The sequence below is a fragment of the Bombina bombina genome, chromosome 2 (genome assembly GCF_027579735.1).
Source record: "Bombina bombina isolate aBomBom1 chromosome 2, aBomBom1.pri, whole genome shotgun sequence".
Classification (NCBI taxonomy): Eukaryota; Metazoa; Chordata; class Amphibia; order Anura; family Bombinatoridae; genus Bombina; species Bombina bombina.
Genome location: NC_069500.1, coordinates 2,451,307 through 2,472,859, shown reverse-complemented (window position 1 = coordinate 2,472,859; position 21,553 = coordinate 2,451,307). Strand labels below are relative to the sequence as shown.

At 46.3% G+C, this 21,553-nt stretch overlaps 1 protein-coding gene across 1 annotated transcript in view; it reads left to right on the top strand.

The window, feature by feature from the left end:
* The window catches only part of TLN1 (talin 1), a gene marked incomplete in the record, with an annotated part of 895,533 nt that overhangs the window by 163,215 nt on the left and 710,765 nt on the right, over positions 1 to 21,553 (top strand). The window contains 4 exon segments of the mRNA XM_053700951.1: positions 17,468 to 17,528; positions 17,614 to 17,718; positions 19,239 to 19,394; positions 20,716 to 20,817. Coding sequence (XP_053556926.1) covers positions 17,468 to 17,528; positions 17,614 to 17,718; positions 19,239 to 19,394; positions 20,716 to 20,817 — 424 coding nt within the window.

The following is a 21,553-nucleotide window of genomic DNA, read 5'->3' as shown; positions in this document are numbered from 1 at the left end:
AGCCATCTTCAGACGAGCCAACGCGGAGCCATCCTCTTCTACCGACGGACTAACGGCGAATGACGGTTCCTTTAAGTGACGTCATCCAAGATGGCGTCCCTCAAATTCCGATTGGCTGATAGGATTCTATCTGCCAATCGGAATTAAGGTAGGAAAAATCTGATTGAATCAGATTGAAGTTCAATCGGATTGGCTGATCCAATCAGCCAATTAGATTGAGCTCGCATTCTATTGGCTGTTCCGATCAGGGGGGTTTGGGTTAGATTAGGGGTATGTGGGTGGTGGGTTTTAATGTTGGGGGGGTTGTATTTTTTTTTATATGTGGCGGCGGGGTCCGGGAGCGGCGGTTTAGGGGTTAAACAATTTATTTAGTTGCGAACGGGGTACGGGATCGGCAGGATAGGGGTTAATAAATTTATTATAGGTGGCGTCGGTATAGGGGGGCAGGATAGGGGTTACTAGGTATAATGTAGGTGGCGGTGGTCTCCGGGAGCGGCGGTTTAGGGGTTAATACAGCTTGTCAATAAAGCTGTCAAATGATGAGTGATAACTATCACAGTCCGCTGCTCGTCGCCCCGTACAGCTTTTTGACAGATGTATTGATAACTTTGGCGAGATTTTTCAGGTCTGCGGCGGCGATGGTAGGCGGGCGTATTGGGCCGGCAAAGGCAGGTAAAGTAGACGCGTAGATAACTAGAGGCCTATATCTGTTATAAGCTTGCATGAACAATATTGCACTGTTTATTTCCAAATATTTCAATCTGGTAAGGCTATGTAACCTAATAAAATGAAAAAGCTGAAATCCCTGTCTTATGTGTAGTTACTTATAAGGTCTCTACATTATTTCTCTTTTCTAGTTTGTTTATATAGAAAAGAGTCCATAGACCATACAGAGGTAAAAATTGTGTGTAATTCACAATAGCAATATCAATGCCACATAAACTACACGTTTTGCCCTTCTCAGGGCTTTATCAAGAACCATCTTGATAAAGCCCTGAGAAGGGCGAAACGCGTCGTTGTTTATCCTTCAGCAGCTAGTGGTTTGACGGATGGTTTGTAGAATGTAACCAGCTGCAGCTATTTGCACATTGACTGTGTACTGTATAGCTGTTTTTATGAGACCTTTTGGTCTTCCTCCGTTGTCTACATGTGGGTTAGGTCTCCTTTTAGGGACCTGGGTTCCCTGTTAGGGACCCTGGGCGTGGTCTTCTTGGGCTCTGCTTAGGGTTCTTCCCGGATCTGGGGATGCTTTGCATCCTTTTCTCTCTGTGATCCTCTGATTGTATAGAGGTGATGTGGAGACCAGCCTTTGCTATAGTGATTTTGGCCTCAAGATATCCCCTTGCTTTGTTGTCCTTTGGCTGTTTGAGAGTCTATGGGCTCTAATGTCGTTGTACGACTTTTTAACTCCTTAGCTCTTTTGGAGTGTTGTACTTCGGCAAGGGGTGGTCTCTTCCTTGGGACGGGACTTGCGAGTAATTATCGTTATCCAGGTTGATCTTGATATTGCTTCGATATCTCCCTGTGGGTCTGTTTTTTATATCAGACGGGGTGTTAAGTTTCTCGGATGTTGTTTGTTTAAACAATTAGGGGCTCTGACCTATCTTCACCTTGGTTCTTCCGATTGCTGAGGCTTTGCTCAGCGTTTTCCCTTGTGGATCCCGTTGCGGGTTGTTACCTGACTTTTAGGCTCTAGGGCTGGTTTGAGGGTTCCCCAGTTTCGGGGAACTTGGGCTATGACCTTTACTCTGGCTAATTGACCTGGTCACGGTTGGCCAGGCTGTCTGAGTGCCGATGCTCTTTTGGGCTTGACTTACGCATTTATGGTCGGTTTCCCTTGGTCAGCTTGCTGTAGTAACCTTAGGGATTCACTGCTCTGCAGGCGAATGGGTTTGCAGCGTCACTGCTGCAGCTATTGCACATTGGATGTGTGTTTACAAGCTAATTTTTTAGGGGGATTCCTTCCAAGTTCATCTGCGTTGGAGGTTTAATCTCTCCTTTTAGCCCGTGGCTTTGTGTCTTGGGGGCAGGTGCTCTGCCTTACTGACCCCCTCCTTTTTTCTTAGGGTGGCGGCTTATTCTCCTATGGAGGTGAGGTCCCTTTCTTAGGGCTTCTCTTGGATTCAGGAGGTTGGAACTGAGAGTTAACCTATCAGAGAGGGTTATTCTCTCTGGGTTGTTACGTTCCATCTAGAGTCTTGCTGGCTCCATGTCGAGACTATGTTGGGACTTGCTAGTTTCCTTTGGTTCTATGGCCTTGTTGTCTGTTCTAAGGAGTTGAGGTGGCACCCGTGCTCTGTGGGGATGGCTGTGGCCATTCTTCCTCTCGTTTTTGAGTGAGTGTTGGGGCTCTTCTGTTACCCTTTTTCAGATCTGCCGATGCTTGGGCTGGCCCAGCTGGGAGTAGGTTCTGAAATGCGTTGTCATTTTCAGGATCTAGGTTGGCATAGTGGCTAGCTCCTGGGCATACAAGCAGAAGGTCTAGGGTTTCAATCCTCCTTCGGGTTCTGGTTGTAACCTCTTATTCTTAGGGGTGCAGTGGGCCTCGTTGAGGTCATGTGCTTTCCCTTTTTTGGAGACCTATGTGTATGTCTGGTGGCTTAGATTGCCTAGAGTGTGCTCTCTGTTTGGGAGTATTTTTGCAATCTGTTCTCTTGCTGGACGCTTTTTACTTCTCGGCAAGTATTCTCTGTCATCCTGCTGATGGCTGCATGTTCTTGACTCAGGGTTTTTTGTCTCGGTCTGTTACACATTTTTTGGTGTCTGAATACTTTAGTATTCTAAGTTCTGACGATGTGAGGACTCCGTCTTCAGTTGTCTTTCGGTGCTTTTGCACAATGTTTGAGAGAAAAGTTTCTCTGTTCCGATGCCTGGTCCTAAACCTCTGGTTTCTGCTTGGTCTGGGCGTTGCCTCCCCTTGTTTGTTAGGACCCATTTGGGTCTTTGTGAGCTGGGCTCGCTATTGGAGGTTTTCCTTTTATGGATTTTGTGGTTACCTTTCGTTTTTCCTTCGGTTCTTCCTTGCCCTATCCCTTTGGGAGTTTAGGCTGGTGTTTCCTTCATTAGTGAGGGACCAACAGTTGGGCGACGGTGTCTCCTGGAGGACTGTTGGCTCAGTTGTGTCCGTTTTTTGCGGTCTCTAGCTAGGCTTCTGGACTATCTGGGGGTCAGTGTCCTTGGGGCTTTTTCCTTTTCAAAGTTTTCTCGGCTTCAGACGAAGCAGGGTTTTTATTGGGTACTGGTTTCAGGCTTGGTGTCTCAGAATGTGCCGCCTATTGTATCCTCCCGTTTTGGCATTCTCTATAGCTTGGGTATTGTTTTCCCAAAAGTAATGAATGCAGCTGTGGACTCTTTCCATTTAAGAAGAAAAACTTAAATTATGCTTACCTGATAATTTTCTTTTCTTCTGATGGAAAGAGTCCACAGCTCCCCACCCGTAATTTTTATGTGGGGCGTCATTTCTCTTGTTAAGTGTATCCAGTCCACGGATCATCCATTACTTATGGGATATTAACTTCTCCCCAACAGGAAGTGCAAGAGGATTCACCCAGCAGAGCTGCTATATAGCTCCTCCCCTAACTGCCATTACCAGTCATTCTCTTGCACCCAACGAATAGATAGGATGTGTGAGAGGACTGTGGTGATTATACTTAGGTTTCATACCTTCAATCAAAAGTTTGTTATTTTATAATAGCACCGGAGTGTGTTATTCCTTCTCTGGTAGAATTTGAAGAAGAATCTACCTGAGTTTTTCTATGATTTTAGCCGGAGTAGTTAAGATCATATTGCTGTTTCTCGGCCATCTGAGGAGAGGTAAACTTCAGATCAGGGGACAGCGGGCAGATTAATCTGCAAAGAGGTATGTAGCAGCTTATTATTTTCTGACAATGGAATTGATGAGAAAATTCTGCCATACCGATATAATGTAAACTCAGCCTTAAATGCAGTAGCAGCAACTGGTATCAGGCTGTCATGTATGTATATTTTACACTTCAGTATTCTGGGGAATGGCACTTCACTGGAATTATACTGTATGCATAAAACTTTAGCCTAATTTGCAGGGACTAGCAACAGGCTTTTTAATAACACTTAATTTATTTAATGTTAAACGTTTTTTGCTGGCATGTAAAATCGTTTAATTTTCTGAGGTACTGGGTGAAAAAATGTTTTGGGCACTATTTTTTTCCACTTGGCAGTCGTTTTATTTAATTTATGACAGTTTACTGATCTCTCTCACTGTTATGTGTGAGGGGGAGGGGCCTTTTTTGGTGCTTTTGCTACGCATCAAAAAATTCAGTCAGAAGTTTATTGTCTTCCCTGCATGATCCGGTTCATCTCTACAGAACTCAGGGGTCTTCAAAACTTGTTTTGAGGGAGGTAATCACTCACAGCAGAGCTGTGAGATTGTAGTTGACTGTGATAAAAAAACGTTTATTTCTGTATTTTTTTTTTTTTTTTCTGCTATCAGGGTTAGTTATCCTTTGCTAATGGGAGCAATCCTTTGCTAAAATTGTGTTTTTTACAAAGATTTGATGCTATAACTTTTCAGTTTATTAATTTTCAACTGTCATAACTTTTTCTGTGCTTCTTATAGGCACAGTACGTTTTCATATTATAGTAAATTGCTTGAAAAGTATTTCCAAGTTGCTAGTGTGTTAAACATGTCTGATTCAGAGGAAGATATCTGTGCTATATGTGCTAAAGCCAAAGTGGAGCCCAATAGAAATGTATGTACTAACTGTATTGATGCTACTTTAAATAAAAGTCAATCTGTACAGATTGAACATATTTCACCAAACAACGAGGGGAGAGTTATGCCGACTAACTCGCCTCACGTGTCAGTACCTGCATCTCCCGCTCGGGAGGTGCGTGATATTGTAGCGCCGAGTACATCTGGGCGGCCATTACAAATCACATTACAGGATATGGCTACTGTTATGACTGAAGTTTTGGCTAAATTACCAGAACTAAGAGGTAAGCGTGATCACTCTGGGGTGAGAACAGAGTGCGCTGATAATATTAGGGCCATGTCAGACACTGCGTCACAATTTGCAGAACATGAGGACGGAGAGCTTCATTCTGCGGGTGACGGTTCTGATCCAAACAAACTGGATTCAGATATTTCAAATTTTAAATTTAAGCTGGAAAACCTCTGTGTATTACTAGGGGAGGTGTTAGCGGCTCTGAATGATTGTAACACAGTTGCAATACCAGAGAAAATGTGTAGGTTGGATAAATATTTTGCGGTACCGGCGAGTACTGACGTTTTTCCTATACCTAAGAGACTTACTGAAATTGTTACTAAGGAGTGGGATAGACCCGGTGTGCAGTTGTCACCCACTCCGATATTTAGAAAGATGTTTCCAATAGACGCCACCACACGGGACTTATGGCAAACGGTCCCTAAGGTGGAGGGAGCAGTTTCTACTTTAGCTAAGCGTACCACTATCCCGGTGGAGGATAGCTGTGCCTTTTCAGATCCAATGGATAAAAAGTTAGAGGGTTACCTTAAGAAAATGTTTGTTCAACAAGGTTTTATATTGCAACCTCTTGCATGCATTGCGCCTGTCACGGCTGCAGCAGCATTTTGGTTTGAGTCTCTGGAAGAGACACTTGAATCAGCTCCATTAGATGAGATTACACACAAGCTTAAAGCCCTTAAGTTAGCTAACTCATTTATTTCAGATGCCATAGTACATTTAACTAAACTTACGGCTAAGAATTCCGGATTCGCCATTCAGGCACGCAGAGCACTGTGGCTAAAATCCTGGTCAGCTGACGTTACTTCTAAATCTAAATTGCTTAATATACCTTTCAAAGGGCAGACCTTATTCGGGCCCGGGTTGAAAGAAATTATCGCTGACATTACAGGAGGTAAAGGCCATGCCCTGCCTCAGGACAAAGCCAAACCTAGGGCTAGACAGTCTAATTTTCGTTCCTTTCGTAATTTCAAAGCAGGAGCAGCATCAACTTCCTCTGCACCAAAACAGGAAGGAGCTGTTGCTCGCTACAGACAAGGCTGGAGACCTAACCAGTCCTGGAACAAGGGCAAGCAGGCCAGGAAACCTGCTGCTGCCCCTAAGACAGCATGAATCGAGGGCCCCCGATCCGGGAACGGATCTAGTGGGGGGCAGACTTTCTCTCTTCGTCCAGGCTTGGGCAAGAGATGTCCAGGATCCCTGGGCGTTAGAGATCATATCTCAGGGATACCTTCTAGACTTCAAATTCTCTCCCCCAAGAGGGAGATTTCATCTGTCAAGGTTGTCAACAAACCAAATAAAGAAAGAGGCGTTTCTACGCTGCGTACAAGATCTTTTATTAATGGGAGTGATCCATCCGGTTCCGCGGTCGGAACAAGGACAAGGGTTTTACTCAAATCTGTTTGTGGTTCCCAAAAAAGAGGGAACTTTCAGGCCAATCTTGGATTTAAAGATCCTAAACAAATTCCTAAGAGTTCCATCGTTCAAAATGGAAACTATTCGGACAATTTTACCCATGATCCAAAAGGGTCAGTACATGACCACAGTGGATTTAAAGGATGCTTACCTTCACATACCGATTCACAAAGATCATTACCGGTATCTAAGGTTTGCCTTTCTAGACAGGCATTACCAGTTTGTAGCTCTTCCATTCGGATTGGCTATGGCTCCGAGAATCTTCACAGAGGTTCTGGGTGCTCTTCTGGCGGTACTAAGACCGCGAGGAATTGCGGTAGCTCCGTACCTAGACGACATTCTGATACAAGCTTCAAGCTTTCAAACTGCCAAGTCTCATACAGAGTTAGTACTGGCATTTCTAAGGTCGCATGGATGGAAGGTGAACGAAAAGAAGAGTTCTCTCTTTCCACTCACAAGAGTTCCCTTCTTGGGGACTCTTATAGATTCTGTAGAAATGAAGATTTACCTGACAGAAGACAGGTTAACAAAGCTTCAAAATGCATGCCGTGTCCTTCATTCCATTCAACACCCGTCAGTAGCTCAATGCATGGAGGTGATCGGCTTAATGGTAGCAGCAATGGACATAGTACCCTTTGCACGTCTACATCTCAGACCGCTGCAATTGTGCATGCTAAGTCAGTGGAATGGGGATTACTCAGACTTGTCCCCTACTCTGAATCTGGATCAAGAGACCAGAAATTCTCTTCTATGGTGGCTTTCTCGGCCACATCTGTCCAGGGGGATGCCATTCAGCAGGCCGGACTGGACAATTGTAACAACAGACGCCAGCCTACTAGGTTGGGGCGCTGTCTGGAATTCTCTGAAGGCTCAGGGACAATGGAATCAGGAGGAGAGTCTCCTACCAATAAACATTCTGGAATTGAGAGCAGTTCTCAATGCCCTTCTGGCTTGGCCCCAGTTAACAACTCGGGGGTTCATCAGGTTTCAGTCGGACAACATCACGACTGTAGCTTACATCAACCATCAGGGAGGGACAAGAAGCTCCCTAGCAATGATGGAAGTATCAAAGATAATTCGCTGGGCAGAGTCTCACTCTTGCCACCTGTCAGCAATCCACATCCCGGGAGTGGAGAACTGGGAGGCGGATTTCTTAAGTCGTCAGACTTTTCATCCGGGGGAGTGGGAACTTCATCCGGAGGTCTTTGCCCAAATACTTCGACGTTGGGGCAAACCAGAGATAGATCTCATGGCGTCTCGACAGAACGCCAAGCTTCCTCGTTACGGGTCCAGATCCAGGTATCCGGGAGCGGTTCTGATAGATGCCTTGACAGCACCTTGGACCTTCGGGATGGCTTATGTGTTTCCACCCTTCCCGATGCTTCCTCGATTGATTGCCAGAATCAAACAGGAGAGAGCATCAGTGATTCTAATAGCGCCTGCATGGCCATGCAGGACTTGGTATGCAGATCTAGTGGACATGTCATCCTGTCCACCTTGGTCGCTACCTCTGAAACAGGACCTTCTGATCCAGGGTCCCTTCAAACATCAAAATCTAATTTCTCTGAAGCTGACTGCTTGGAAATTGAACGCTTGATTTTATCAAAACGTGGTTTTTCTGAGTCAGTTATTGATACCTTAATACAGGCTAGGAAGCCTGTTACCAGAAAGATTTACCATAAGATATGGCGCAAATACTTATATTGGTGCGAATCCAAGAGTTACTCATGGAGTAAGGTTAGGATTCCGAGGATATTGTCTTTTCTACAAGAAGGTTTAGAAAAGGGTTTATCCGCTAGTTCCTTAAAGGGACAGATTTCAGCTCTGTCCATTCTTTTACACAAACGTCTGTCAGAAGTTCCGGACGTTCAAGCTTTTTGTCAGGCTTTAGCTAGGATCAAGCCTGTGTTTAAAACTGTTGCTCCACCATGGAGTTTGAACTTAGTTCTTAATGTTTTACAGGGGGTTCCGTTTGAACCCCTTCATTCCATTGATATCAAGTTGTTATCTTGGAAAGTTCTGTTTTTAATGGCGATTTCCTCGGCTCGAAGAGTCTCTGAGTTATCTGCCTTACATTGTGATTCTCCTTATCTGATTTTTCATTCAGACAAGGTAGTTCTGCGTACTAAACCTGGGTTCCTACCTAAGGTGGTCACTAACAGGAATATCAATCAAGAGATTGTGGTTCCATCTTTGTGTCCTAATCCTTCTTCGAAAAAGGAACGTCTGCTACACAATCTAGATGTAGTCCGTGCCCTGAAATTTTATCTACAGGCAACTAAGGATTTTCGACAAACGTCTTCCCTGTTTGTCGTTTATTCTGGTCAGAGGAGAGGTCAAAAAGCTTCGGCTACCTCTCTCTCCTTTTGGCTTCGTAGCATAATACGGTTAGCCTATGAGACTGCTGGACAGCAGCCTCCTGAAAGAATTACAGCACATTCTACTAGAGCTGTGGCTTCCACTTGGGCCTTTAAGAATGAGGCTTCTGTTGAACAGATTTGCAAGGCTGCAACTTGGTCTTCTCTTCATACTTTTTCCAAATTTTACAAATTTGACACTTTTGCTTCTTCGGAGGCTGTTTTTGGGAGAAAGGTTCTTCAGGCAGTGGTTCCTTCCGTATAAAGAGCCTGCCTGTCCCTCCCGTCATCCGTTTACTTTAGCTTTGGTATTGGTATCCCATAAGTAATGGATGATCCGTGGACTGGATACACTTAACAAGAGAAAACATAATTTATGCTTACCTGATAAATTTATTTCTCTTGTAGTGTATCCAGTCCACGGCCCGCCCTGTCACTTTAAGGCAGGTAATTTTTCCATTAAACTACAGTCACCACTGTACCCTATGGTTTTCCTTTCTCTGCATGTTTTCGGTCGAATGACTGGTAATGGCAGTTAGGGGAGGAGCTATATAGCAGCTCTGCTGGGTGAATCCTCTTGCACTTCCTGTTGGGGAGGAGTTAATATCCCATAAGTAATGGATGATCCGTGGACTGGATACACTACAAGAGAAATAAATTTATCAGGTAAGCATAAATTATGTTTTTATTCTTTTGGCACCTTTCACCTATTTCTTCTACAGTTCCTTGTTCCTCGGCAGAATGACTGGGGGACAAGGGAAGTGGGAGGAGTATTTAAGCCTTTGGCTGGGGTGTCTTTGCCTCCTCCTGGTGGCCAGGTTATGAATCCCCAAAAGTAATTAATGCAGCTGTGGACTTTCCATCAGAAGAAAAGAAAATTATCAGGTAAGCATAATTTAAGTTTTTGTTTAACATGTTCAGAAGTGATATTGGAAGTGGGCTTAAGGGGAAGGTTTGCTTGTTTGCTAATGATACAAAATTTGTAACATAGTTGATGTTCCAGGAGGGGTTGATCAAATGAACTTCCATCTGAGGTGGTAAACACACAGACTGTAAAGGAATTTAAAAATACCTGGAACATGCATAAGGCTATCCTAAGGAAAAAGTAACATGTAATATGTGTACACTTGATGTGACATACATAAGGCTATACTAAGTAATAAGTAACATGTAATATGGGTAGACTTGATGGGTCCTTTTGGTTCTTATCTACCGTCAAATTATATGTTTCTAGGGTAAACTGCAGCTGTGCAGCAGGCAAAATCAGTAGGTGCTGGGTGTATAGGAAGAGGTATTAGCAGCAGGTGAAGTCAGTAGGTGCTGGGTGTATAGGAAGAGGTATTAGCAGTAGGTAAGGTCAGTAGGTGCTGGGTGTATAGGAAGAGGTATTAGCAGCAGGTAAGGTCAGTAGGTGCTGGGTGTATAGGAAGAGGTATTAGCAGCAGGTAAGGTCAGTAGGTGCTGGGTGTATAGGAAGAGGTATTAGCAGCAGGTAAGGTCAGTAGGTGCTAGATGTATAGGAAGAGGTATTAGCAGCAGGTAAGGTCAGTAGGTGCTGGGTGTATAGGAAGAGATATTAGCAGCAGGTAAGGTCAGTAGGTGCTAGATGTATAGGAAGAGGTATTAGCAGCAGGTAAGGTCAGTAGGTGCTAGATGTATAGGAAGAGGTATTAGCAGCAGGTAAGGTCAGTAGGTGCTGGGGGTATAGGAAGAGGTATTAGCAGCAGGTAAGGTCAGTAGGTGCTTCGTGTATAAGAAGAGGTATTAGCAGCAGATAAGGTCAGTAGGTGCTGGGTGTATAGGAAGAGATATTAGCAGCAGGTAAGGTCAGTAGGTGCTGGGTGTATAGGAAGAGGTATTAGCAGCAGGTAAGGTCAGTAGTCGCTGGGTGTATAGGAAGAGGTATTAGCAGCAGGTAAGGTCAGTAGGTGCTGGGTGTATAGGAAGAGGTATTAGCAGCAGGTAAGGTCAGTAGGTGCTGGGTGTATAGGAAGAGGTATTAGCAGCAGGTAAAGGTCAGTAGGTGCTGGGTGTATAGGAAGAGATATTAGCAGCAGGTAAGGTCAGTAGGTGCTGGGTGTATAGGAAGAGGTATTAGCAGCAGGTAAGGTCAGTAGGTGCTGGGTGTATAGGAAGAGGTATTAGCAGCAGGTAAGGTCAGTAGGTGCTGGGTGTATAGGAAGAGGTATTAGCAGCAGGTAAGGTCAATAGGTGCTGGGTGTATAGGAAGAGGTATTAGCAGCAGGTAATGTCAGTAGGTGCTGGGTGTATAGGAAGAGGTATTAGCAGCAGGTAAGGTCAGTAGGTGCTGGGTGTATAGGAAGAGGTATTAGCTGCAGGTGAGGTCAGTAGGTGCTGGGTATATAGGAAGAGGTATTAGCAGCAGGTAAGGTCAGTAGGTGCTGGGTATATAGGAAGAGGTATTAGCAGCAGGTAAGGTCAGTAGGTGCTGGGTGTATAGGAAGAGGTATTAGCAGCAGGTAAGGTCAGTAGGTGCTGGGTGTATAGGAAGAGGTATTAGCAGCAGGTAAGGTCAGTAGATGCTGGGTGTATAAGAAGAGGTATTAGCAGCAGGTGAGGTCAGTAGGTGCTGGGTGTATAGGAAGAGGTATTAGCAGCAGGTAAGGTCAGTAGGTGCTGGGTATATAGGAAGAGGTATTAGCAGCAGGTAAGGTCAGTAGGTGCTGGGTGTATAGGAAGAGGTATTAGCAGCAGGTAAGGTCAGTAGGTGCTGGGTGTATAGGAAGAGGTATTAGCAGTAGGTAAGGTCAGTAGGTGCTGAGTGTATAGGAAGAGGTATTAGCAGTAGGTAAGGTCAGTAGATGCTGGGTGTATAGGAAGAGGTATTAGCTGCAGGTAAGGTCAGTAGGCGCTGGGTGTATAGGAAGAGGTATTAGCAGTAGGTAAGGTCAGTAGGCGCTGGGTGTATAGGAAGAGGTATTAGCAGTAGGTAAGGTCAGTAGGTGCTGGGTGTATAGGAAGAGGTATTAGCAGCAGGTAAGGTCAGTAGGTGCTGGGTGTATAGGAAGAGGTATTAGCAGCAGGTAAGGTCAGTAGGTGCTGGGTGTATAGGAAGAGGTATTAGCAGCAGGTAAGGTCAGTAGGTGCTGGGTGAATAGGAAGAGGTATTAGCAGCAGGTAAGGTCAGTAGGTGCTGGGTGTATAGGAAGAGGTATTAGCAGCAGGTAAGGTCAGTAGGTGCTGGGTGTATAGGAAGAGGTATTAGCAGCAGGTAAGGTCAGTAGGTGCTGGGTGTATAGGAAGAGGTATTAGCAGCAGGTAAGGTCAGTAGGTGCTGGGTGAATAGGAAGAGGTATTAGCAGCAGGTAAGGTCATTAGGTGCTGGGTGTATAGGAAGAGGTATTAGCAGCAGGTAAGGTCAGTAGGTGCTGGGTGTATAGGAAGAGGTATTAGCAGCAGGTAAGGTCAGTAGGTGCTGGGTGTATAGGAAGAGGTATTAGCTGCAGGTAAGGTCAGTAGGTGCTGGGTGTATAGGAAGAGGTATTAGCAGCAGGTAAGGTCAGTAGGTGCTGGGTGTATAGGAAGAGGTATTAGCTGCAGGTAAGGTCAGTAGGTGCTGGGTGTATAGGAAGAGGTATTAGCAGCAGGTAAGGTCATTAGGTGCTGGGTGTATAAGAAGAGGTATTAGCAGCAGGTAAGGTCAGTAGGTGCTGGGTGTATAGGAAGAGTTATTAGCAGCAGGTAAGGTCAGTATGTGCTGGGTGTATAGGAAGAGGTATTAGCAGCAGGTAAGGTCAGTAGGTGCTGGGTGTATAGGAAGAGGTATTAGCAGTAGGTAAGGTCAGTAGGTGCTGGATGTATAGGAAGAGGTATTAGCAGCAGATAAGGTCAGAAGGTGCTGGGTATATAGGAAGAGGTATTAGCAGCAGGTAAGGTCAGTAGGCGCTGGGTGTATAGGAAAAGGTATTAGCAGCAGGTACGGTCAGTAGGTGCTGGGGGTATAGGAAGAGGTATTAGCAGCAGATAAGGTCAGTAGGCGCTGGGTGTATAGGAAGAGGTATTAGCAGCAGGTAAGGTCAGTAGGTGCTGGGTGTATAGGAAGAGGTATTAGCAGCAGGTAAGGTCAGTAGGTGCTGGGTGTATAGGAAGAGGTATTAGCAGCAGGTAAGGTCAGTAGGTGCTGGGTGTATAGGAAGAGGTATTAGCAGCAGGTAAGGTCAGTAGGTGCTGGGTGTATAGGAAGAGGTATTAGCAGCAGGTGAGGTTAGTAGGTGCTGGGTGTATAGGAAGAGGTATTAGCAGCAGGTAAGGTCAGTAGGTGCTGGGTGTATAGGAAGAGGTATTAGCAGCAGGTAAGGTCAGTAGGTGCTGGGTGTATAGGAAGAGGTATTAGCAGCAGGTAAGGTCAGTAGGTGCTGGGTATATAGGAAGAGGTATTAGCAGCAGGTAAGGTCAGTAGGTGCTGGGTGTATAGGAAGAGGTATTAGCAGCAGGTAAGGTCAGTAGGTGCTGGGTGTATAGGAAGAGGTATTAGCAGCAGGTAAGGTCAGTAGGTGCTGAGTGTATAGGAAGAGGTATTAGCAGCAGGTAAGGTCAGTAAGTGCTGGGTGTATAGGAAGAGGTATTAGCAGCAGGTAAGGTCAGTAAGTGCTGGGTGTATAGGAAGAGGTATTAGCAGCAGGTAAGGTCAGTAGGTGCTGAGTGTATAGGAAGAGGTATTAGCAGCAGGTAAGGTCAGTAGGTGCTGGGTGTATAGGAAGAGGTATTAGCAGCAGGTAAGGTCAGTAGGTGCTGGGTGTATAGGAAGAGGTATTAGCAGTAGGTAAGGTCAGTAGGTGCTGAGTGTATAGGAAGAGGTATTAGCAGTAGGTAAGGTCAGTAGATGCTGGGTGTATAGGAAGAGGTATTAGCTGCAGGTAAGGTCAGTAGGCGCTGGGTGTATAGGAAGAGGTATTAGCAGTAGGTAAGGTCAGTAGGTGCTGGGTGTATAGGAAGAGGTATTAGCAGCAGGTAAGGTCATTAGGTGCTGGGTGTATAGGAAGAGGTATTAGCAGCAGGTAAGGTCAGTAGGTGCTGGGTGTATAGGAAGAGGTATTAGCAGCAGGTAAGGTCAGTAGGTGCTGGGTGTATAGGAAGAGGTATTAGCTGCAGGTAAGGTCAGTAGGTGCTGGGTGAATAGGAAGAGGTATTAGCAGCAGGTAAGGTCATTAGGTGCTGGGTGTATAGGAAGAGGTATTAGCAGCAGGTAAGGTCAGTAGGTGCTGGGTGTATAGGAAGAGGTATTAGCAGCAGGTAAGGTCAGTAGGTGCTGGGTGTATAGGAAGAGGTATTAGCTGCAGGTAAGGTCAGTAGGTGCTGGGTGTATAGGAAGAGGTATTAGCAGCAGGTAAGGTCAGTAGGTGCTGGGTGTATAGGAAGAGGTATTAGCTGCAGGTAAGGTCAGTAGGTGCTGGGTGTATAGGAAGAGGTATTAGCAGCAGGTAAGGTCATTAGGTGCTGGGTGTATAAGAAGAGGTATTAGCAGCAGGTAAGGTCAGTAGGTGCTGGGTGTATAGGAAGAGTTATTAGCAGCAGGTAAGGTCAGTATGTGCTGGGTGTATAGGAAGAGGTATTAGCAGCAGGTACGGTCAGTATGTGCTGGGTGTATAGGAAAAGGTATTAGCAGCAGGTACGGTCAGTAGGTGCTGGGGGTATAGGAAGAGGTATTAGCAGCAGATAAGGTCAGTAGGCGCTGGGTGTATAGGAAGAGGTATTAGCAGCAGGTAAGGTCAGTAGGTGCTGGGTGTATAGGAAGAGGTATTAGCAGCAGGTAAGGTCAGTAGGTGCTGGGTGTATAGGAAGAGGTATTAGCAGCAGGTAAGGTCAGTAGGTGCTGGGTTTATAGGAAGAGGTATTAGCAGCAGATAAGGTCAGTAGGTGCTGGGTGTATAGGAAGAGGTATTAGCAGCAGGTAAGGTCAGTAGGTGCTGGGTGTATAGGAAGAGGTATTAGCAGCAGGTAAGGTCAGTAGGTGCTGAGTGTATAGGAAGAGGTATTAGCAGCAGATAAGGTCAGTAGGTGCTGGGTGTGTATAGGAAGAGGTATTAGCAGCAGGTAAGGTCAGTAGGTGCTGGGTGTATAGGAAGAGGTATTAGCAGCAGGTAAGGTCAGTAGGTGCTGGGTGTATAGGAAGAGGTATTAGCTGCAGGTAAGGTCAGTAGGTGCTGGGTGTATAGGAAGAGGTATTAGCAGCAGGTAAGGTCATTAGGTGCTGGGTGTATAAGAAGAGGTATTAGCAGCAGGTAAGGTCAGTATGTGCTGGGTGTATAGGAAGAGGTATTAGCTGCAGGTAAGGTCAGTAGGTGCTGGGTGTATAGGAAGAGGTATTAGCAACAGGTAAGGTCAGTATGTGCTGGGTGTATAGGAAGAGGTATTAGCAGTAGGTAAGGTCAGTATGTGCTGGGTGTATAGGAAGAGGTATTAGCAGTAGGTAAGGTCAGTATGTGCTGGGTGTATAGGAAGAGGTATTAGCAGCAGGTAAGGTCATTAGGTGCTGGGTGTATAAGAAGAGGTATTAGCAACAGGTAAGGTCAGTATGTGCTGGGTGTATAGGAAGAGGTATTAGCTGCAGGTAAGGTCAGTAGGTGCTGGGTGTATAGGAAGAGGTATTAGCAGCAGGTAAGGTCATTAGGTGCTGGGTGTATAAGAAGAGGTATTAGCAGCAGGTAAGGTCAGTAGGTGCTGGGTGTATAGGAAGAGGTATTAGCAGCAGGTAAGGTCAGTAGGTGCTGGGCGTATAGGAAGAGGTATTAGCAACAGGTAAGGTCAGTATGTGCTGGGTGTATAGGAAGAGGTATTAGCAGTAGGTAAGGTCAGTAGGTGCTGGGTGTATAGGAAGGGGTATTAGCAGCAGGTAAGGTCAATAGGTGCTGGGTGTATAGGAAGAGGTATTAGCAGCAGGTAAGGTCAGTAGGTGCTGGGTGTATAGGAAGAGGTATTAGCAGCAGGTAAGGTCAGTAGGTGCTGGGCGTATAGGAAGAGGTATTAGCAACAGGTAAGGTCAGTATGTGCTGGGTGTATAGGAAGAGGTATTAGCAGTAGGTAAGGTCAGTAGGTGCTGGGTGTATAGGAAGAGGTATTAGCAGCAGGTAAGGTCAGTAGGTGCTGGGTGTATAGGAAGAGGTATTAGCAGCAGGTAAGGTCAGTAGGTGCTGGGTGTATAGGAAGAGGTATTAGCAGCAGGTGAGGTTAGTAGGTGCTGGGTGTATAGGAAGAGGTATTAGCAGCAGGTATGGTCAGTAGGTGCTGGGTGTATAGGAAGAGGTATTAGCAGCAGGTAAGGTCAGTAGGTGCTGGGTGTATAGGAAGAGGTATTAGCAGCAGGTAAGGTCAGTAGGTGCTGGGTGTATAGGAAGAGGTATTAGCAGCAGGTAAGGTCAGTAGGTGCTGGGTGTATAGGAAGAGTTATTAGCAGCAGGTGAGGTCAGTAGGTGCTGGGTGTATAGGAAGAGGTATTAGCAGCAGGTAAGGTCAGTAGGTGCTGGGTGTATAGGAAGAGGTATTAGCAGCAGGTAAAGTCAGTAGGTGCTGGGTGTATAGGAAGAGGTATTAGCAGCAGGTAAAGTCAGTAGGTGCTGGGTGTATAGGAAGAGGTATTAGCAGCAGGTAAAGTCAGTAGGTGCTGGGTGTATAGGAAGAGGTATTAGCAGCAGGTAAGGTCAGTAGGTACTGGGTGTATAGGAAGAGGTATTAGCAGCAGGTAAGGTCAGTAGATGCTAGGTGTATAGGAAGAGGTATTAGCAGTAGGTAAGGTCAGTAGGTGCTGATTTATAGAAAGAGGTATTAGCAGCAGGTAAGGTCAGAAGGTGCTGGGTGTATAGGAAGAGGTATTAGCATCAGGTAAGGTCAGAAGGTGCTGGGTGTATAGGAAGAGGTATTAGCAGTAGGTAAGGTCAGTAGATGCTAGGTGTATAGGAAGAGGTATTAGCAGTAGGTAAGGTCAGTAGGTGCTGATTTATAGAAAGAGGTATTAGCAGCAGGTAAGGTCAGAAGGTGCTGGGTGTATAGGAAGAGGTATTAGCATCAGGTAAGGTCAGAAGGTGCTGGGTGTATAGGAAGAGGTATTAGCAGCAGATAAGGTCAGTAGGTGCTGGGTATATAGGAAGAGGTATTAGCAGTAGGTAAGGTCATTAGGTGCTGGGTGTATAGGAAGAGGTATTAGCAGCAGGTAAGGTCAGTAGATGCTGGGTGTATAGGAAGAGGTATTAGCAGCAGGTAAGGTCAGTAGGTTCTGGGTGTATAGGAAGAGGTATTAGCAGCAGGTAAGGTCAGTAGGTGCTGGGTGTATAGGAAGAGGTATTAGCAGCAGGTAAGGTCAGTAGGTGCTGGGTGTATAGGAAGAGGTATTAGCAGCAGGTAAGGTCAGTAGGTGCTGGGGGTATAGGAAGAGGTATTAGCAGTAGGTAAGGTCTGTAGGTGCTGGGTGTATAGGAAGAGGTATTAGCAGCAGGTAAGGTCAGTAGGTGCTGGGTGTATAGGAAGAGGTATTAGCAGCAGGTAAGGTCAGTAGGTGCTGGGTGTATAGGAAGAGGGATTAGCAGCAGGTAAGGTCAGTAGGTGCTGGGTGTATAGGAAGAGGTATTAGCAGCAGGGTAGTAAGGTTCTTATGCTACTATAGATATCAAAGGGTTAAGCCTCCTCATGTGTATAGGCCTGGGGTCCTTTCCCTGGGTTTATGTAGCCGTACCCTGCATCATTTTCTCTCTAATCCTGTAGGTTAAAAGATTTTTTGCCCAAGGAATACATCAAACAGAAGGGAGAACGCAAGATATTTGGAGTGAGTATATTGGTGCATTTACTACTTAGTGTTGCATTAGTGTTTAGGAGTGGAGTAAGGATTTCCGTTGTGTTGTACCCCTCAGGCTCACAAGCAGTGTGAGAATATGAGTGAAATTGAAGCTAAAGCGCGGTATGTGAAACTGGCACGTTCTCTAAAAACCTACGGAGTCTCCTTCTTCTTGGTTAAGGTAATATGTGAGCGCTTACTGTGTCTTGTCTAGTAGTGGGCGCGGCCTCTTTCCTACCTGTTGTCACCTTCTTTGTTACCTACTGCCGCCTCTTTCCTACCTGTTGTCACCTTCTTTGTTACCTACTGCCGCCTCTTTCCTACCTGTTGTCACCTTCTTTGTTACCTACTGCCGCCTCTTTCCTACCTGTTGTCAACTTCTTTGTTACCTATTGCCCTCTCTTTCCTACCTGTTGTCACCTTCTTTGTTACCTACTGCCCTCTCTTTCCTACCTGTTGTCAACTTCTTTGTTACCTACTGCCCTCTCTTTCCTACCTGTTGTCACCTTCTTTGTTACCTACTGCCCTCTCTTTCCTACCTGTTGTCACCTTCTTTGTTACCTACTGCCCTCTCTTTCCTACCTGTTGTCACCTTCTTTGTTATCTACTGCCCTCTCTTTCCTACCTGTTGTCACCTTCTTTGTTATCTACTGCCCTCTCTTTCCTACCTGTTGTCACCTTCTTTGTTACCTACTGCCCTCTCTTTCCTACCTGTTGTCACCTTCTTTGTTATCTACTGCCCTCTCTTTCCTACCTGTTGTCACCTTCTTTGTTATCTACTGCCCTCTCTTTCCTACCTGTTGTCACCTTCTTTGTTATCTACTGCCACCTCTTTCCTACCTGTTGTTACCTACTGCCCTCTCTTTCCTACCTGTTGTCACCTTCTTTGTTATCTACTGCCACCTCTTTCCTACCTGTTGTTACCTACTGCCCTCTCTTTCCTACCTGTTGTCACCTTCTTTGTTATCTACTGCCCTCTCTTTCCTACCTGTTGTCACCTTCTTTGTTATCTACTGCCACCTCTTTCCTACCTGTTGTTACCTACTGCCCTCTCTTTCCTACCTGTTGTCACCTTCTTTGTTATCTACTGCCACCTCTTTCCTACCTGTTGTCACCTTCTTTGTTATCTACTGCCACCTCTTTCCTACCTGTTGTCACCTTCTTTGTTACCTACTGCCCTCTTTCCTACCTGTTGTCACCTTCTTTGTTACCTACTGCCCTCTTTCCTACCTGTTGTCACCTTCTTTGTTACCTACTGCCCTCTTTCCTACCTGTTGTCACCTTCTTTGTTACCTACTGCCCTCTTTCCTACCTGTTGTCACCTTCTTTGTTACCTACTGCCCTCTCTTTCCTACCTGTTGCCTCCTTTTTGTTACCTACTACCCTCTCTTTCCTACCTGTTGTCACCTACTGCCCTCTCTTTCCTACCTGTTGTCACCTTTTTGTTACCTACTACCCTCTCTTTCCTACCTGTTGTCACCATTTTTGTTACCTACTGCCCTCTCTTTCCTACCTGTTGTCACCTTTTTGTTACCTACTACCCTCTCTATCCTACCTGTTGTCACCTTCTTTGTTACCTACTGCCCTCTCTTTCCTACCTGTTGTCACCTTCTTTGTTACCTATTGCTGCTCGCATCTTTGCTGCCTGGTATTTCCTCGTTGTCACAGACATTACGCTGCTGCTCTAATTTCTCTTTTTAGGAAAAAATGAAAGGCAAAAACAAGCTGGTTCCCCGTCTTCTCGGTATAACTAAGGAATGTGTAATGAGGGTGGATGAGAAGACGAAGGAAGTGATCCAGGAATGGAATCTGACAAACATCAAGAGATGGGCAGCATCACCCAAGAGCTTCACATTGGTGTGTTACCAACTAGCTGTGTCACGCCCATGGCACATTTATACCCCAGCTGTGTCACGCCCATGGCGCATTTATACCCTAGCTGTGTCACGCCCATGGCGCATTTATACCCCAGCTGTGTCACGCCCATGGCGCATTTATACCCCAGCTGTGTCACGCCCATGGCGCATTTATACCCCAGCTGTTTCACGCCCATGGCACATTTATACCCCAGCTGTGTCACGCCCATGGCGCATTTATACCCCAGCTGTGTCACGCCCATGGCACATTTATACCCCAGCTGTGTCACGCCCATGGCGCATTTATACCCCAGCTGTGTCACGCCCATGGCACATTTATACCCCAGCTGTGTCACGCCCATGGCGCATTTATACCCCAGCTGTGTCACGCCCATGGCACATTTATACCCCAGCTGTGTCACGCCCATGGCGCATTTATACCCCAGCTGTGTCACGCCCATGGAGCATTTATACCCCAGCTGTGTCACGCCCATGGCGCATTTATACCCCAGCTGTGTCACGCCCATGGCGCATTTATACCCCAGCTGTGTCACGCCCATGGCGCATTTATACCCCAGCTGTGTCACGCCCATGGCGCATTTATACCCCAGCTGTGTCACGCCCATGGCGCATTTATACCCCAGCTGTGTCACGCCCATGGCGCATTTATACCCCGGCTGTGTCACGCCCATGGCGCATTTATACCCCGGCTGTGTCACGCCCATGGCGCATTTATACCCCGGCTGTGTCACGCCCATGGCGCATTTATACCCCGGCTGTGTCACGCCCATGGCGCATTTATACCCCGGCTGTGTCACGCCCATGGCGCATTTATACCCCGGCGGTGTCACGCCCATGGCGCATTTATACCCCGGCGGTGTCACGCCCATGGCGCATTTATACCCCGGCGGTGTCACGCCCATGGCGCATTTATACCCCGGCGGTGTCACGCCCATGGCGCATTTATACCCCGGCGGTGTCACGCCCATGGCGCATTTATACCCCGGCGGTGTCACGCCCATGGCGCATTTATACCCCGGCGGTGTCACGCCCATGGCGCATTTATACCCCGGCGGTGTCACGCCCATGGCGCATTTATACCCCGGCGGTGTCACGCCCATGGCGCATTTATACCCTGGCGGTGTCACGCCCATGGCGCATTTATACCCCGGCGGTGTCACGCCCATGGCGCATTTATACCCCGGCGGTGTCACGCCCATGGCGCATTTAACCCATCTGCTACTTGTGTCAAGGGGGGGGGTTCTCTTACACCCCTCCTGTACAGTGCTATTCAGAACCCTCATACTGTGATTCTTTCTTAGGACTTTGGGGATTATCAGGATGGATATTACTCTGTACAGACAACAGAAGGAGAGCAGATCGCGCAGCTTATTGCTGGATACATTGACATTATCCTGAAGAAGGTTAGTTGTTATAGCAAACATTGTAATAGCCCAGACCACCTTTGCATAACCAATGACCCAAAGCCAGACCCCAGCTCACTTACCTATAGTTCAAAACTGGACCCTATCTTACCTTTATGCCACAACCAGAAACCATCTCACCTACCTATTAGGCATAGCCAGACCCCTACTAACTTGCCTATAGGCCAAACCTGGACCCTTAACTCATCTATATCTCAGAGCTGAATCCAACTCACTGGCCTATAGGCCAAAGCTGAACCTCAACTCACCTATAACTTAAAGCCGTAACCAACTCACTTGCTTATAGGCTAAATCTCTACCCCATATAGCCAAAAGCCATAAAACAACTCACTTATCTATAGCCTAAAGCTGGAGCCATAACTTGCCTATAGGCCAATGCATAACCCCAGCCTGCTTGGATGAAGCACAAAACCATATCCCAACTCACTTATAGGTTAAAGCCTGACCCCAACTCACCTATAGGTTAAAGCCTGACCCCAACTCACCTATAGGCCAAACTTGACACCATATTGCATTTAGCTCAGATAGACCCAATCTCTCATATAGCTGAAAGCTGGAGAACAACCAGTTCACTTGTAGCCCAATGCCAGACCTGGATTCACCTGTTGTCCAAAGGTAGGGGACTCCAGAATTGTTGTTGTTTAAAAAGATAGATAATCCCTATATTACCCATTCCCCAGTTTTGTATAAGCAACACAGTTATATTAATATACGG